Here is a 17,867-nt window from a genome sequence, read left to right as displayed (position 1 = left end):
CTTTTTCTCCGAGACGCTCATTGGGGGACACAAACCATGGTCTGTGTCCCCCAATGAGGCGAAGGGGAAAATGGCCCATACGATTCGTTGTGAAATTTATCCAGAGAAAAAATTGAAAAATTTTCCCCACAATTTCTGCTGAATGTGGCAATGCCTCATATGTGGCTGCGCAGTGCTACCCGGTCAAACAGTGAGACTCGGGCAGGACAGAGCGTTATCTGACTCTTTATGAGAACAAATTATCATAGAATAGTCTGCCGACTCCATATACAGAGCCCCTAAGTGCAAGAAAAGCAGAAATCCCCCTCAAGTGACCCCATTTTGAAAATTATACCCATCTGGGAATTTATCTACAGGTGTAGCGACGACTCTGAAAACATCAGTGTTTCAGAAACAACCAGCAATGAATGTTGCCGAGTAAAATTATTTTCTTTCAAATCAGATGAAATTTGAACGCTGCAGACGATCAACAGGCAATGAAAGGCTGCAGCGCTCACATGCCATTCATGCTGAATGTTGAACCTCGCAGATTGATCGATAGAAGACACAGTGCCACACTTCAGCGCGTCTGGTCAGGAAGGTATGATATTGTTTTTTGGCTGTAAGATGTGAGGGCCGCGGTCTTATTTCTGGCAGACTCTACAACCCTTTAGTCTCAGCACCTGATACTCCTGTCCTCCAGCGACATGTACGTCCCATCGTATAGGTCCATGTCACCCAGAGGCACTTTGGCCAGGACACAATCTGGATCATCTTTGTAGTGTCTCTGTTCCAGCCCCGTGTCCCGGTCTTCGTTCTCTTCAATGTGAATTTTTTGAGCGACCAGATGTTTCTGCCGGGAGAAGACAATCAAACGTAAAAAATAAAGGATAAGGATGAGGAGACAAAAGGAAATAAAGGGGAAAAAGTCACCTCTAGATCCTTCAGGTATCCAACAGTAGTCTCCTGTCTCATGAGAATCACTAAATCGTGAGGGTGCTTCAAGTTCATCGGTGAATCCACCTGCGGGAGAAGACAGTTGTGAACACCAGGCAGGAGGTAAGGAACACATCTGTACAGTCAGCGCAGCGACAGTCACATGTAGGAGGAGAGGGGAAGATCCAACAGAAGCCACAAGGATCATTCACTGCACCAGAAACACTAGGATCTCCATTTTCATACATGGGAGCAGAATTAGGGTATGTGCACACGGTGCGTATTCTGCTTTGGAATTTTCTGCGTAGATTTCACTAAATCTGCAGGTCAAATGACCTGCATATTTCCTGCGTATTTAGTGCTTTTTTTGTGTGGTTTTACTGCATGTTTTATGCAGTTTTCCCCTGCGGTTTTCCACCTGCGGATTTCTAGAATGGAGCAGATGGAAAACTGCACCAAAAGCACACAAAAGAAGTGACATGCTGCTTTTTTTCATTCTGCACCAAATCCGCGCAGAAAAAAAAGCAGCATGTGCACAGCGGATTTTGTTTCACATAGGCTACAATTATGTTGTACATCACATGCAGTTCTGCTGCGTATACGCAGGGCAAAATCTGCTGCGTATATGCAGCAGAAGCGCACCGTGTGCACATAGCCTTATAGTAGCTATATTCTTGTACATAAGAGCAGTCTTATAGTAGTTATATTCTTGTACATAGGAGCAGTAGTATAGTAGTTATATTCTTGTACATAGTGGGCAGTATTATAGTAGTTATATTCTTGTACATAGGAGCAGTAGTATAGTAGTTATATCCTTGTACATAGGAGCAGTATTATAGTAGTTATATTCTTGTACATAGTGGGCAGTCTTATAGTAGTTATATTCTTGTACATAGGAGCAGTAGTATAGTAGTTATATTCTTGTACATAGTGGGCAGTCTTATAGTAGTTATATTCTTGTACATAGGAGCAGTAGTATAGTAGTTATATTCTTGTACATAGTGGGCAGTCTTATAGTAGTTATATTCTTGTACATAGGAGCAGTAGTATAGTAGTTATATTCTTGTACATAGTGGGCAGTCTTATAGTAGTTATATTCTTGTACATAGGAGCAGTAGTATAGTAGTTATATTCTTGTACATAGTGGGCAGTATTATAATAATTATATTCTTGTACATAGGAGCAGTAGTATAGTAGTTATATTCTTGTACATAGTGGGCAGTCTTATAGTAGTTATATTCTTGTACATAGGAGCAGTATTATAGTAGTTATATTCTTGTACATAGTGGGCAGTATTATAGTAGTTATATTCTTGTACATAGTGGGCAGTATTATAGTAGTTATATTCTTGTACATAGGAGCAGTATTATAGTAGTTATATTCTTGTACATAGGGACAGTATTATAGTAGTTATATTCTTGTACATAGGAGCAGTATTATAGTAGTTATATTCTTGTACATAGTGGGCAGTATTATAGTAGTTATATTCTTGTACATAGTGGGTAGTATTATAGTAGCTATATTCTTGTACATAGGAGCAGTGTTAGGCTATGTGCCCACGGTGCGTGTTAAAACGCACACCAAAAACCAGACTCCTTCCCAGAAATCGTGCGGTTTTTCCCGCGTGATTTCACCGCGATTATGATCGCGATTTTGCCACGATTTTCGTGTGCGATATACAAGCACTTTCCAAGCGATTTTTAGCATCGCTTGGAAAGTGATTGACAGGTTGGTCACACTCGTCAAACATAGTGTTTGACGAGTGTGACCAATTTTTTTTTTACTATTGAGGCCGCCTATGCGGCATCAATAGTAAAAGATAGAATGCTAAAAAAAAAATTAAATCGGTGTATATTTACCTTCCGGCGTCCCGCGCTGCATTCCCGGGCCACAGCGTTCCCAGTAATGCCTTGCGCGACCTGTGCTGACGTAGTCTCGCGTTTGCTATAGCGATCTCGCGAGACCGCAAGAGTCACGCGAGACTACGTCATCACTGGACCGTGCTGCAAGGCATTACTGGGAACGCTTAGGCCGGGAATGCAGCGCGGGACGCCGGAAGGTAAATATACACCGATTTTTTATTTTTTATTCCTTTTTTTACAGGGGTATGGTACCCAGGGCCTGGAGGACAGTCTCCTCTCCTCCACAACGTGGGTACCAACCGCACATGAGACGCTCAACTTCCCGCATGGTGGGCATAGCCACATGCGGGAAGTAAGCGATTCTCATGCATTCCTATGGGTGCGGAATCGCAGCAATTCTTTGCGATTCCGCACAAAGAATGAGCATGCTGCGATTTTTTCCGCGATGTGATTCCACCGCGGAAAAAAGCGCAGCATTAGCACAGCATGTGCGGAATGCCATAGGAATGCATGGGGGGCGTTCTGTACACGATTTTTAAACGTTTTCGCGCCGAAAATCGCGGCAAAAACGCTTAAAAATCGCTACGTGGGCACACAGCCTTATAGTAGTTATATTCCTGTACATAGAGGCAGTATTATAGTAGTTATATTCTTGTACATAAAAGCAGTATTACAGTAGTTATATTCTTGTACATAGGAGCAGTATTATAGTAGTTATATTCTTGTACATAGCAGTATTATAGTAGTTATATTCTTGTACATAGCAGTATTATAGTAGTTATATTCTTGTACATAGCAGTATTATAGTAGTTATATTCTTGTACATAGCAGTATTATAGTAGTTATATTCTTGTATATAGGGGCAGTATTATGGTAGTTATATTCTTGCACAAGGGAGGCAGTATTATAGTAGTTATAGTCATGTACATAGGGGCAGTATTATAGTAGCTATATTCTTGTACATAGGAGCAGTACTATAGTAGTTATATTCTTGTATATAGGGACAGTATTATAGTAGTTACAGTATATTCTTGTACATAGGGAGCAGTATTATAGAAGTTATATTCTTGTACATAGGGGCAGTATTATAGTAGTTATATTCTTGTACATAGGGGCAGTATTATAGTAGCTATATTCTTGTACATAGGAGCAGTATTATAGTAGCTATATTCTTGTACATAGGAGCAGTATTATAGTAGTTATATTCTTGTATATAGGGACAGTATTATAATAGTTATATTTTTGTACATAGGGGCAGTATTATAATAGTTATATTTTTGTACATAGGGGCAGTATTATAGCAGTTATATTCTTGTACATAGGGGCAGTATTATAGTAGTTATATTCTTGTACATAGGGGCAGTATTATAGTAGTTATTTTCTTGTACATAGGGGCAGTATTATAGTAGTTATATCCTTGTACATAGGGGCAGTATTATAGTAGTTATATTCTTGTACATAGGAGCAGTATTATAATAGTTATATTCTTGTACATAGGGGCAGTATTATAGTAGTTATATTCTTGTACATAGGAGCAGTATTATAATAGTTATATTCTTGTACATAGGAGCAGTAATATAGTAATAAGCAACGGGTGTATATACCACTGTAGATCAGAAAAATAGGCGCAGAAAGAGGTCATAAAACTTGCGGTAATTTTTATTATAAAATATATATCTTAAAATTTCAAAATTGCCCAAATAATAAAGTGCAAATTAGCACAGCGCCACACACACACAGAACATTTACAAATGAATAGTCAGCACTGACCAACAGATAGGATCATTTAGATCCTGGCAGTGTTTGACTACACACAAAATTCAAAACAAGACTCTGAACCAACCTGTGTCAATCAGTACATAGCCCAAGGGTTAATCCCCATTTGGTAGACATACAGTATTATGCAACCATCACTATAAATAATAGTTTGGAACAGTCTCACCCAACCAGCAAAGAGATAGGGACTGTCAAGTTCATGCAGTGATGGAGAAATGACTGTCGAAAACAAGGGTACACTACAACCAGCGCATTTCCTCTGGTTAAGATTCTTCAGGTGAGCTAGAATCAATATAGTGAGACCATCCCACCATCATGTCTATTTTAATCCGATACGGTACAATTGAGCACACAAAGCGGTGCAGCGGTTAGATTCTTATACATAAGGGCACTATTATAGTAGTTATATTCTTGGTTGTGATGGTGTGATATGTTATGTGGATGTCATTTTTTGTATATTCCTATTTTTAACAATTCCAGTTATTTTCATAGTGTTTTTCTTATTACATTGTAAGCCTACAGCCTCACTGTATCTGTCTCTTGATGACCCCCTATAGTGCATTAATCCCTAAAGGTACTGTCACACTTAGCGATGTACCAGCGATCCCGACCAGCGATATGACGCAGTCAGGATCGCTGGTACATCGCTAAGTGGTCGCTAGTGAGCTGCCACATAGGCAGATCTCACTAGCGACATCGCTGGGGACGGGGATCGCTACTTACCTGTCACACCAGGCGATCCTGCGTCCTCCCGCCCGGCTCCACGCGTCGCTCGTCCTCACAGCAGGAAGCGCCACAGGAAGCTGACGACGAGAAACGGTCCTGAACGTTCTCGCGCGATCAGCGATAACCAGCGGGAGAGCCGGTCGTAGGTAAGTATCAGACACAGAGATATCGCTAGCAATATCGCTATAACGTCACTAGTTATAGCGATATTGCTAGCGATATCTCTTAGTGTGACATGCCCTTAAGGCATTTTGTTCTCCTCTGGGAGGCAACTTGTTTGACTACCCCTGGACAAGGAAGGGGGTGAGGGGAAGAACGGCAGCTGGACAAGTCAGTTCCAGTAGAGACAAGATGGTGAAAAGGCTGCATTTCAGAGAGAAGGATCCATTTTTATCCTCTGGTGCTAGAGTGTTTTGGAATCTCGTTTCCCTGGACATTTTATCCTGATACTGAACTGCATTCTTATTCTGGACTATCTTATCCTTTGTGTGGTGGACTGAATATGGACCTTTTCATATTTTTGCCTGAATAAAAGTCTTGGAATTGTTCACTCTTTGCTTGCTCTGTTGATTGTGTGATACCAGAGAAGGACCCCGTGACAACTGGTGGCAGCAGTGGGATCAACAGAGCGTCACCCAATGGAGAACCACCCACAGAGTGAGTACAGAAATTGGACTGTATGCAGTTTACAGGAGAGAGCCAGAGACCTGGGCCTGAACTACCAGGGACTGACTAAAGAGGCCTTAATCGATCTACTGGTGGGCGCTAGCCCGGCCACCTCCTCCCAGATGTCTGAAGGACGAGCACTGGAGACAGGGATCCCCATCCAGAAAAGCCAGTGGTTGGTGTGGTATGAAGAGATGGCGGTTCTGGGCCCCGGCGTCTCTCAGGAGTACAAGTAGGAGGCTGCCCGCCGGGCACAGCGGAGACAGGAAGCAATGGAGCTTGAAAAAGGGAGTAACGCAATGTGGAGTGTGACCCCAACAATCCGGGAGCCTGTACGGATCACACGGACAGAGTTTAAGCCATTTGATGAGGCTTCCGGAGATGTGGAGGGGTTCTTCAAAGACTTTGAGCAGCAGTGTGCTGTGATGGAGGTGCCCCACTCTAGCTGGATGCGTTTGTTAGTGGGGCTCCTGAACGGAAGCTTGGCGGAGGCTTACCGAACCATTGATGCACTGCAGAATCGGGATTATAACATTGTAAAGCGGACTATCCTGGATTACCATGCTATCACCCCAGACTCATATAGGGCCAAGTTCCGAGACCTCCCATGCACCACGGGGGGATCGTTTAGGATGTATGCACATAAGATGTCCGAGGCATGTCGGAGATGGCTGGAAGCAGAAAACGCCTTTACTGTGGAAGATGTTATACAGGCGTTCCTTATAGAACAATTTCTTGCCAAGTGCCCTGCAGAGGTACGGGAATGGGTCCGGGAGCGCACGCCATGTACCGTGGATAGAGCTGCAGCCCTAGCCGATGAAGCCCTTACTATCCGGCCGCAATGGTGGAGGCTTCTGGACAATGAACCACGGCCTGCTCCCGCGCACCGTCCCCCTCCAATTATATCTGCCGCAAGCCGATGACAATCACGCCTCACAAACCTAGGCCCCAACATTTCCGACCACGACCTGGGGGTATCACAAAGAGGAGGTGTTATGGGTGTGGGCAACCTGCACATTTGCAGTCTGGCTGTCCCTCCAGGATTCGGAGGGAGCCCCACGCAGCCCCACCTCGTCCAGTGCATCTTGTACATTCCACCACACCTGAGGAAGAGCTACCACCACCCCCACCAGAGTGGACCACCGACCACGGCACCATAGATACCCCTCCTGGAGTGTACGGACTCCGGCCTCTGTCCTTTAGCTACTCAGAGCAACGGCAACACCACCTGCAGGATGTCTTTATTGATGGATACAAAGTGTCAGGATTTAGAGACACCGGGGCATTCTTGACTATCGCTGACCCCCGTGTGGTTCGAACCGAGGCAATTTACCAGGGTCCGGGAATTCCCATTGTCCTGGCGGACGGTGCCCACAAATATATACAGCGAGCTTCTGTGCGTTTGGATTATGGTTGTGGAGAAAAACTGTGTTGGATTGGAGTTATGGGAGGACTTCCTGCAGATATCCTCCTTGGGAACGACATTGGGGAGTTACAGTGCCAATTTGTGGGAGCAGTCACCCGACTACAGGCCCTTCAAGCACTACGTCATCCGGACCCCACCGGGGAGCAACCACCACGAACCGCATCAGAGTCGGTAAGCAATACTTTGGCTGCTACTACATTGGGAGAGTCTTGGGACAGAGAGGAGTTTAGGAGAGAAATAGAGGGTGACACTACCTTAGCAGCCCTTAGGCGAAAGGCAGAAACTGGGCAAATGGGAGATAATGGGGATGGCTTCACTCGAGAAAACGGACTGTATTATCGTGTAACAAAGGGCAGTGACCAGGGCAACCCTGACGCAACGACCAGGCAACTCATTGTCCCTCAGAAGTACAGGGCACAGCTACTTCAACTGGCCCATGACATCCCCTTGGCTGGGCATCAAGGGAGAAAAAGGACTGAAAAGAGACTCACCCAAAGTTTTTACTGGCCGGGCGTCTCGCAGTCTGTAGCCCATTATTGCCGCACCTGTGATGTGTGCCAGCGAATGCAGCATCCAGGAGCTCGACATAAGGTACCCCTGCAATCCCTGCCCATAATTGGGGAACCATTTCAACGTGTAGCCGTCGACATCATAGGTCCTCTGGCCCACCCCAGCAGGTCAGGGAAAAAATATATCCTGATCGTGGTGGATTATGCCACTAGGTATCCTGAAGCTGTGGCCCTGTCCAGTATTACAGCAGTAAAGGTAGCCGAGGCCCTTGTTACCATCTTTACCCGGGTAGGGTTTCCTAGTGAAATATTGTCGGATCAAGGCACTCAGTTCATGTCAGATCTGGTCCAGTCCCTATGGCATACCTGTGGTGTTCGAGCCATTCGCACCACCCCATACCACCCGCAGACCAACGGACTATGTGAACGCTTTAATGGAACCCTAAAAAATATGCTGAGGGCTTTTGTTGACGTTGAAAAAGTACCTGCCACATCTCCTCTTCGCATATCGGGAGGTTCCCCAAGAGTCCACAGGGTTCTCTCCCTTCGAACTACTGTTTAGCCGGAAGGTCCGTGGGCCTCTCACTCTTCTGAAAGAACATTTGGAGGGAGACATCTCAGATATCAGAATGCCCATCGTTCCCTATGTTCTAGAGCTCAGAGACCGTCTCGCCCAGCTAGCTACCTTCGCTAAAGAACATCAGCGAATGGCCCAGTCCAGACAAAAAACCTGGTATGACCGTAATGCCAGGAACCGGGAATTTATGGAAGGACAGCAAGTGCTCATGATTACTGCTTCCCCTGCCAACAAGCTTCAAGCAGTGTGGGAAGGCCCTTATCAGGTTGTCAAGAAAATTAATGACACTATGTTATTGCCCTGGACTCTAGTGGTCCACGACAGAAAACCGTCCACATTAACATGCTGAAAGACTACCACGACCGATCTCTGCCTGTTCTAGCTGTCTGCCACCCCCCTAGTGATACCGCCGCCGACGAGTATCTCCCAGATCTCCTCCAGGTTGCCCAGGCGGGAGGATCACTGGAACAAGTGCCCCTGGGCTCCCATTTATCGGATATACAAAAGGACGATATTGTCGCAGTACTAAGGCCGAGGGCTGCTGCTTTCTCCTCAAAGCCGGGGAAGATTACTCTCACCAGTCACCATGTGGAAACCCCCGGACAACGCCTCATCCAGCAGGCTGCCTACCGGGTTCCAGAGGCTGTTCAAGGCATGATAAAGAACGAACTGGAGGAGATGAAACAACTGGGAGTTATTCAGCCATCTCACAGTTCTTGGGCCTCTCCTGTCGTCCTGGTCCCCAAGTAGGATGGTACAACACGATTCTGCGTTGATTACAGACGACTAAATGATGCCACCAAGAGTGATGCTTATCCCATGCCCAGGATTGATGATCTATTGGATCGTCTGGCCAGTGCCCAATTTGTGACCACGTTAGACTTGAGCAAGGGGTACTGGCAGATACCCCTAATGGAGGACGCTCGGGAGCGCTCAGCCTTCAATACTCCATTTGGGCTTTATGAGTTCCTGGGAATGCCCTTTGGGATGAAAACTGCCCCCACTACTTTCCAGAGACTGTTGGATCGACTGTTACAATGTCAGGACGTTGCCTGTGCTTACTTAGACGACATCGTCATTTTTAGCACAACCTGGGAGGAACATCTTAAACACTTGGGCATAGTGCTGGACTGTATCCTTACTGCAGGACTGACCATTCGCCCTGATAAGTGCCAAATAGGGATGGCTGAGGTGCAGTACATCGGGCATAGAGTAGGGGGTGGGACACTAAGGCCTGAGCCTGCCAAGGTGGAAGCCATTAGCATCTGGTGTAGACCCCAGACTAAAAAGCAGGTACTTGCGTTTTTAGGAACTGCTGGTTACTATCGCAAATTTGTTTCTAACTTCAGCACCTTGGCCAAGCCCCTAACCGACCTGACCCGCAAGAACATGCCTAGGAATGTGACATGGACGCCTGCATGCGAGGATGCCTTTTCAGCGTTAAAGACTGCCCTCGTTACTGCTCCTGTCTTGGCTGCCCCAGATTATAAACGCAGGTTCCTCGTGCAGACAGATGCATCCACCTTTGGGATTGGGGCAGTACTTAGCCAAGTGAACGCCGCCGGAGAAGAACATCCTGTTGCTTTTGCCAGTCGGAAACTACTGGATCGGGAAGTTGCCTATGCCACTATTGAAAAGGAGTGCCTTGCCATCGTATGGGCGCTAAAAAAAATTGCAGCCCTACTTGTATGGCAGAGACTTTACAATTGTTACAGACCACAACCCCCTCACATGGCTGAATCGCGTATCAGGGGACAATGGAAGATTGCTGCGGTGGAGCTTGTCCTTACAACCCTACAGCTTCTCCATCCAATACAAGCGGGGAAGCCAACACCAGAACGCCGATGGACTGTCTCGACAAGAAGAACCATAGGCTCCCCAGGCCGACCTACCCCTGCCACTGTACAAGGAACTATAAATAACTGAGCAATGTGGACTAAAGTGAGCAGGCCAGAGGTCTGTGTAGACCTCATGGTGTGCTCACTTATTATGGGGGGGGGTTGTGATGGTGTGATATGTTATGTGGATGTCATTTTTTGTATATTCCTATTTTTAACAATTCCAGTTATTTTCACAGTGTTTTTCTTATTACATTGTAAGTCTACAGCCTCACTGTATCTGTCTCTTGATGACCCCCTGTAGTGCATTAATCCCCAAGGCCTTTTGTTCTCCTCTGGGAGGCAACTTGTTTGACTACCCCTGGACAAGGAAGGGGGTGGGGGGAAGAACAGCAGCTGGACAAGTCAGTTCCGGTAGAGACAAGATGGTGAAAAGGCTGCATTTCAGAGAGAAGGATCCATTTTTATCCTCTGGTGCTAGAGTTTTGAAATCTCGTTTCCCTGGACATTTTATCCTGATACTGGACTGCATTCTTATTCTGGAATATCTTATCCTTTGTGTGGTGGACTGAATATGGATCTTTTCGTATTTTTGCCTGAATAAAGGTCTTGGAATTGTTCACTCTTAGCTGCTCTGTTGATTGTGTGATACCAGAGAAGGACCCCGTGATATTGTACATAGGGGCAGTATTATAGTAGTTATATTCTTGTACATAGGTAGGAGCAGTATTATAGTAGTTATATTCTTGTACATAGGAGGCAGTTTTATAGTAGTTATATTCTTGTACATAGGGGGCAGTATTATAGTAGTTATATTCTTGTACATAGGGGGCAGTATTATAGTAGTTATATTCTTGTACATAGGGGGCAGTATTATAGTAGTTATATTCTTGTACATAGGGGGCAGTATTATAGTAGTTATATTCTTGTACATAGGGGGCAGTATTATAGTAGTTATATTCTTGTACATAGGGGGCAGTATTATAGTAGTTATATTCTTGTACATAGGGGGCAGTATTATAGTAGTTATATTCTTGTACATAGGGGGCAGTATTATAGTAGTTATATTCTTGTACATAGGGGGCAGTATTATAGTAGTTATATTCTTGTACATAGGGAGCAGTATTATAGTAGTTATATTCTTGTACATAGGGGGCAGTATTATAGTAGTTATATTCTTGTACATAGGGGGCAGTATTATAGTAGTTATATTCTTGTACATAGGGGGCAGTATTATAGTAGTTATATTCTTGTACATAGGGGGCAGTATTATAGTAGTTATATTCTTGTACATAGGGGGCAGTATTATAGTAGTTATATTCTTGTACATAGGGGGCAGTATTATAGTAGTTATATTCTTGTACATAGGGGGCAGTATTATAGTAGTTATATTATTGTACATAGGGAGCAGTATTATAGTAGTTATATTCTTGTACATAGGGGGCAGTATTATAGTAGTTATATTCTTGTACATAGGGGCAGTATTATAGTAGTAATATTCTTGTACATAGGAGCAGTATTATAGTAGTTATATTATTGTACATAGGGAGCAGTATTATAGTAGTTATATTCTTGTACATAGGGGGCAGTATTATAGTAGTTATATTCTTGTACATAGGGAGCAGTATTATAGTAGTTACTGGTACATTCTTGTACATAATGGAGAGTATTAAAGGGAATCTGTCATGCCATTTTTCGAGTATCAGCTGCCGGCACCGCCATCAGGGTCTTATGTACATCATTCTGTAATGCTGTAGATAAGCCCCCGATGTAACCTGAAAGATAAGAAAAATGAGTTAGATTATACTCACCAGGGGCGGGGTCCGGTCTTGGTTCGATGGGTGTTGCCGTACGGCACCTCCCATCTTCTAACGGTGACGTCCTCTTCTTTGCTACCTGTTGTGGCTCCTGCGCAGGCGCACAGCTCTGTCTGCCCTGTTGAGGGCAGAGCAGAATACTGTGCAGTGCGCAGGCGTCGGAGGGAGGAGCCGGACTGGACCGCGACACCCATCGGACCAAAACAGGACCGCCCCTGGGTGAGTATAATCTAACTCATTTTTCAGGTTACATCGGGGGGCTTATCTACAGCATTACAGAATGCTGTAGATAAGCCCCTGATGGCGGTACCGGCAGCTGATACTCGAAAAATGGGGTGACAGATTCCCTTTAAAGTCGTGAAAAAAATTTAAAAATGGCAGATCTTAAAGATACAATTCAAGCTGAAAACAAGGAAATAATAAACTTTTTTTTTTTAAAAAGAAATTAAAGAGCTATTCTCAAGTTGTCTCTTGAGCAGCACACTGCTTTTCAGTCTCTTCACTTCATAGTTTCTGGGGTTTGAGGTGATGGAGGAGGCAGGCACTCCTACTTCAGTGACAGTACTGGTAAGTAGCAGAGCTGTAGTATTAGTAGAACTAGAAGACTCAGCACAGTTTCTGCCACTATAAGCAGTTTCTTCTGGAGTGTACAGTGGTATCACTATATTTGCATATAGACAGAACAGAGCATTTGAAGATGCACACAGCTCGGGACAGTGAGAGCAGTAATTAGAATAACTGCATTTTGAGAAACCAATGCTGGGGGTTGGTGATTGTTGCAGGATTTATATCAGCAGCTTGTCAGGAGCCAAAAGGGAGGGGAGGGAGGAAGTGAGCAGCTAACTGATGTATACACATCAATGGGTTTAAGAGAGCTCACCGGTGTTATGATTTAACTCCTCTCCTTCCACTGGTCGAGCTCCATCAAACCACAATATGCTATGCGCACAATGACATGAAGCTCCTGTTATTGCAGCCCAAACACATGTATGTGACATGTTAACTACAATCTCCTGAACTTCTCTTCTAAAACATTCAGAAATACAGAAATATCGTAGGAGAATCTAGTCGGCACGTGACCCCCCCCTCCTCCTGTCAGCGCGCTGCGCCCCCTTCCCTCCTCCTCTCAGCGCGCTGCGCCCCCTTCCCTCCTCCTCTCAGCGCGCTGCGCCCCCTTCCCTCCTCCTCTCAGCGCGCTGCGCCCCCTTCCCGCCTCCTCTCAGCGCGCTGCGCCCCCTTCCCGCCTCCTCTCAGCGCGCTGCGCCCCCTTCCCGCCTCCTCTCAGCGCGCTGCGCCCCCTTCCCGCCTCCTCTCAGCGCGCTGCGCCCCCTTCCCTCCTCCTCTCAGCGCGCTGCGCCCCCTTCCCTCCTCCTGTCAGCGCGCTGCGCCCCCTTCCCTCCTCCTGTCAGCGCGCTGCGCCCCCTTCCCTCCTCCTGTCAGCGCGCTGCGCCCCCTTCCCTCCTCCTGTCAGCGCGCTGCGCCCCCTTCCCTCCTCCTGTCAGCGCGCTGCGCCCCCTTCCCTCCTCCTGTCAGCGCGCTGCGCCCCCTTCCCTCCTCCTGTCAGCGCGCTGCGCCCCCTTCCCTCCTCCTGTCAGCGCGCTGCGCCCCCTTCCCTCCTCCTGTCAGCGCGCTGCGCCCCCTTCCCTCCTCCTGTCAGCGCGCTGCGCCCCCTTCCCTCCTCCTGTCAGCGCGCTGCGCCCCCTTCCCTCCTCCTGTCAGCGCGCTGCGCCCCCTTCCCTCCTCCTGTCAGCGCGCTGCGCCCCCTTCCCTCCTCCTGTCAGCGCGCTGCGCCCCCTTGCCTCCTCCTGTCAGCGCGCTGCGCCCCCTTCCCTCCTCCTGTCAGCGCGCTGCGCCCCCTTCCCTCCTCCTGTCAGCGCGCTGCGCCCCCTTCCCTCCTCCTGTCAGCGCGCTGCGCCCCCTTCCCTCCTCCTGTCAGCGCGCTGCGCCCCCTTCCCTCCTCCTGTCAGCGCGCTGCGCCCCCTTCCCTCCTCCTGTCAGCGCGCTGCGCCCCCTTCCCTCCTCCTGTCAGCGCGCTGCGCCCCCTTCCCTCCTCCTGTCAGCGCCCTGTTACCTGCTGCTGGATCTTGCCGTCCTCAGTCACCACCCAGTGTGTTGTGGCCCCCGAGGGCCCCACTGTACAGAGCAGAGAGAAAAGTCCTAGGACATAGGCCCAGCCCTGAGGGCTCCTGACGGCGGCCGCCCGCGCTCCGTTGTCGGGGGGGCACTGCGGCCCGCTCCTGCTCTCCGCCATCTTTCCTGCTGAAATCACTTCCGCCGCGCACATCGGAAAAGGAAGCAAAGTAGCCGCCATCTTTCTAGAGGCAAAACTCCACAGACAGCGGTAAATCGCAGGGGAAGGTTGTAGAGGGTGTGTCCGGGGAGGGGCAGTCTTTGGGAGCTGCAGCGCTGATTGGGTCATCAGGGCAGTGAAGGCGGTGCAATTAGGAGCGCGCTCAGTTCCTGAGGCAGGCGCGCATTCAGGAGCGCGCATTCAGGAGCGCGCATTTCTGCCTCATGTATATAATATAAGGCATGTCACAGTCATAATGGTTGGCACATGTAACATGAAAATGTTTTACAATTTAAAAATAAAAGATTTTAAATACAGTTTTTATTTCAGACACTTTGAAAAAATAGGTGTGGTGTTGCCTGAGGGAGACAAAAAGTGATTTCTGTGTGGCTCGTCTGCATGGAAATTCGACGGCAAATTCAGTAGCCAGCAAAGTGAGAGTGCAGGAAATCTCGCCCCCATGCTGCGAAAATACTGCGCACAGAATCAATGTAGAAGTTGATATGCGCGGTCGGGAGGGCTCTACAGAATGGCGGCTCCACAGCGTCACAGGCAGGAGCCGCCGTGTGCAGACGTTTATCCCGGCGAACATCCATGTCGCTGGGACACGAACACTGCTTCATGTGTGACACGTCAGTCAGCAGCGTCACCGGGGAGCCTCCACAAGTAATTAGGGGGCAGATGACTGCCACAGGCTCCACTCACCTCGGAAACGCCAGTCAGAAAGGGGACAGCAGTGGGTGGGAAGGAGGTGCACAGTGTGGGGGCAGTGGGTGGGATGGAGGTGCACAGTGTGGGGGCAGTGGGTGGGATGGAGGTGCACAGTGTGGGGGCAGTGGGTGGGAAGGAGGTGCACAGTGTGGGGGCAGTGGGTGGGAAGGAGGTGCACAGTGTGGGGGCAGTGGGTGGGATGGAGGTGCACAGTGTGGGGGCAGTGGGTGGGAAGGAGGTGCACAGTGTGGGGGCAGTGGGTGGGAAGGAGGTGCACAGTGTGGGGGCAGTGGGTGGGATGGAGGTGCACAGTGTGGGGGCAGTGGGTGGGATGGAGGTGCACAGTGTGGGGGCAGTGGGTGGGAAGGAGGTGCACAGTGTGGGGGCAGTGGGTGGGAAGGAGGTGCACAGTGTGGGGGCAGTGGGTGGGAAGGAGGTGCACAGTGTGAGGGCAGTGGGTGGGATGGAGGTGCACAGTGTGGGGGCAGTGGGTGGGATGGAGGTGCACAGTGTGGGGGCAGTGGGTGGGAAGGAGGTGCACAGTGTGGGGGCAGTGGGTGGGAAGGAGGTGCACAGTGTGGGGGCAGTGGGTGGGATGGAGGTGCACAGTGTGGGGGCAGTGGGTGGGATGGAGGTGCACAGTGTGGGGGCAGTGGGTGGGAAGGAGGTGCACAGTGTGGGGGCAGTGGGTGGGAAGGAGGTGCACAGTGTGGGGGCAGTGGGTGGGAAGGAGGTGCACAGTGTGGGGGCAGTGGGTGGGATGGAGGTGCACAGTGTGGGGGCAGTGGGTGGGATGGAGGTGCACAGTGTGGGGGCAGTGGGTGGGAAGGAGGTGCACAGTGTGGGGGCAGTGGGTGGGAAGGAGGTGCACAGTGTGGGGGCAGTGGGTGGGATGGAGGTGCACAGTGTGGGGGCAGTGGGTGGGATGGAGGTGCACAGTGTGGGGGCAGTGGGTGGGAAGGAGGTGCACAGTGTGGGGGCAGTGGGTGGGAAGGAGGTGCACAGTGTGGGGGCAGTGGGTGGGAAGGAGGTGCACAGTGTGGGGGCAGTGGGTGGGATGGAGGTGCACAGTGTGGGGGCAGTGGGTGGGATGGAGGTGCACAGTGTGGGGGCAGTGGGTGGGAAGGAGGTGCACAGTGTGGGGGCAGTGGGTGGGATGGAGGTGCACAGTGTGGGAGCAGTGGGTGGGATGGAGGTGCACAGTGTGGGGGCAGTGGGTGGGATGGAGGTGCACAGTGTGGGGGCAGTGGGTGGGAAGGAGGTGCACAGTGTGGGGGCAGTGGGTGGGATGGAGGTGCACAGTGTGGGGGCAGTGGGTGGGAAGGAGGTGCACAGTGTGGGGGCAGTGGGTGGGATGGAGGTGCACAGTGTGGGGGCAGTGGGTGGGATGGAGGTGCACAGTGTGGGGGCAGTGGGTGGGAAGGAGGTGCACAGTGTGGGGGCAGTGGGTGGGAAGGAGGTGCACAGTGTGGGGGCAGTGGGTGGGAAGGAGGTGCACAGTGTGGGGGCAGTGGGTGGGATGGAGGTGCACAGTGTGGGGGCAGTGGGTGGGATGGAGGTGCACAGTGTGGGGGCAGTGGGTGGGAAGGAGGTGCACAGTGTGGGGGCAGTGGGTGGGAAGGAGGTGCACAGTGTGGGGGCAGTGGGTGGGATGGAGGTGCACAGTGTGGGGGCAGTGGGTGGGATGGAGGTGCACAGTGTGGGGGCAGTGGGTGGGAAGGAGGTGCACAGTGTGGGGGCAGTGGGTGGGAAGGAGGTGCACAGTGTGGGGGCAGTGGGTGGGAAGGAGGTGCACAGTGTGGGGGCAGTGGGTGGGATGGAGGTGCACAGTGTGGGGGCAGTGGGTGGGATGGAGGTGCACAGTGTGGGGGCAGTGGGTGGGAAGGAGGTGCACAGTGTGGGGGCAGTGGGTGGGATGGAGGTGCACAGTGTGGGAGCAGTGGGTGGGATGGAGGTGCACAGTGTGGGGGCAGTGGGTGGGATGGAGGTGCACAGTGTGGGGGCAGTGGGTGGGAAGGAGGTGCACAGTGTGGGGGCAGTGGGTGGGATGGAGGTGCACAGTGTGGGGGCAGTGGGTGGGAAGGAGGTGCACAGTGTGGGGGCAGTGGGTGGGATGGAGGTGCACAGTGTGGGGACAGTGGGTGGGAAGGAGGTGCACAGTGTGGGGGCAGTGGGTGGGATGGAGGTGCACAGTGTGGGGGCAGTGGGTGGGATGGAGGTGCACAGTGTGGGGGCAGTGGGTGGGATGGAGGTGCACAGTGGGTGGGAAGGAGGTGCACAGTGTGGGGGCAGTGGGTGGGATGGAGGTGCACAGTGTGGGGGCAGTGGGTGGGAAGGAGGTGCACAGTGTGGGGGCAGTGGGTGGGATGGAGGTGCACAGGGTGGGGGCAGTGGGTGGGAAGGAGGTGCAGTGTGGGGCAGTGGGTGGGATGGAGGTGCACAGTGTGGGGGCAGTGGGTGGGATGGAGGTGCACAGTGTGGGGGCAGTGGGTGGGATGGAGGTGCACAGTGTGGGGGCAGTGGGTGGGAAGGAGGTGCACAGTGTGGGGGTGGGATGGAGGTGCACAGTGTGGGGGCAGTGGGTGGGATGGAGGTACACAGTGTGGGGGCAGTGGGTGGGATGGAGGTGCACAGTGTGGGGGTGACACTATGATGCCACGGCTCCTCACCTTCCCTTTAAAGCGGTTGTCCAGGACTTTAACGGCGCTAAGAAATAAGTGGGTAGCGCCCCCAGCGTTAGAAAATCTCCAGGGA

General features: G+C 50.1%; 1 protein-coding gene across 2 annotated transcripts in view; it reads right to left on the bottom strand.

The window, feature by feature from the left end:
• Positions 1–14,448, bottom strand: part of TTC17 (tetratricopeptide repeat domain 17) — an 84,115-nt gene extending 69,667 nt beyond the window's left edge. For both annotated transcript variants that reach the window (XM_073578549.1, XM_073578550.1), the window contains exons 1-3: positions 14,184–14,448; positions 913–1,002; positions 663–832 (exon numbers count right to left, since the gene is read on the bottom strand). In XM_073578549.1, the coding sequence (XP_073434650.1) occupies positions 663–832; positions 913–1,002; positions 14,184–14,423 (500 nt within the window). In that variant the 5' untranslated portion in view covers positions 14,424–14,448. The remainder of the gene's footprint in view (positions 1–662; positions 833–912; positions 1,003–14,183) is intronic.
• Positions 14,449–17,867: the final 3,419 nt, after the last annotated feature.

Source organism: Dendrobates tinctorius, unplaced genomic scaffold (assembly GCF_039654945.1).
Source record: "Dendrobates tinctorius isolate UK_male_01 unplaced genomic scaffold, ASM3965494v1 ptg000059l, whole genome shotgun sequence".
NCBI lineage: Eukaryota > Metazoa > Chordata > Amphibia > Anura > Dendrobatidae > Dendrobates > Dendrobates tinctorius.
This window is presented reverse-complemented; position numbering and strand designations above follow the sequence as displayed.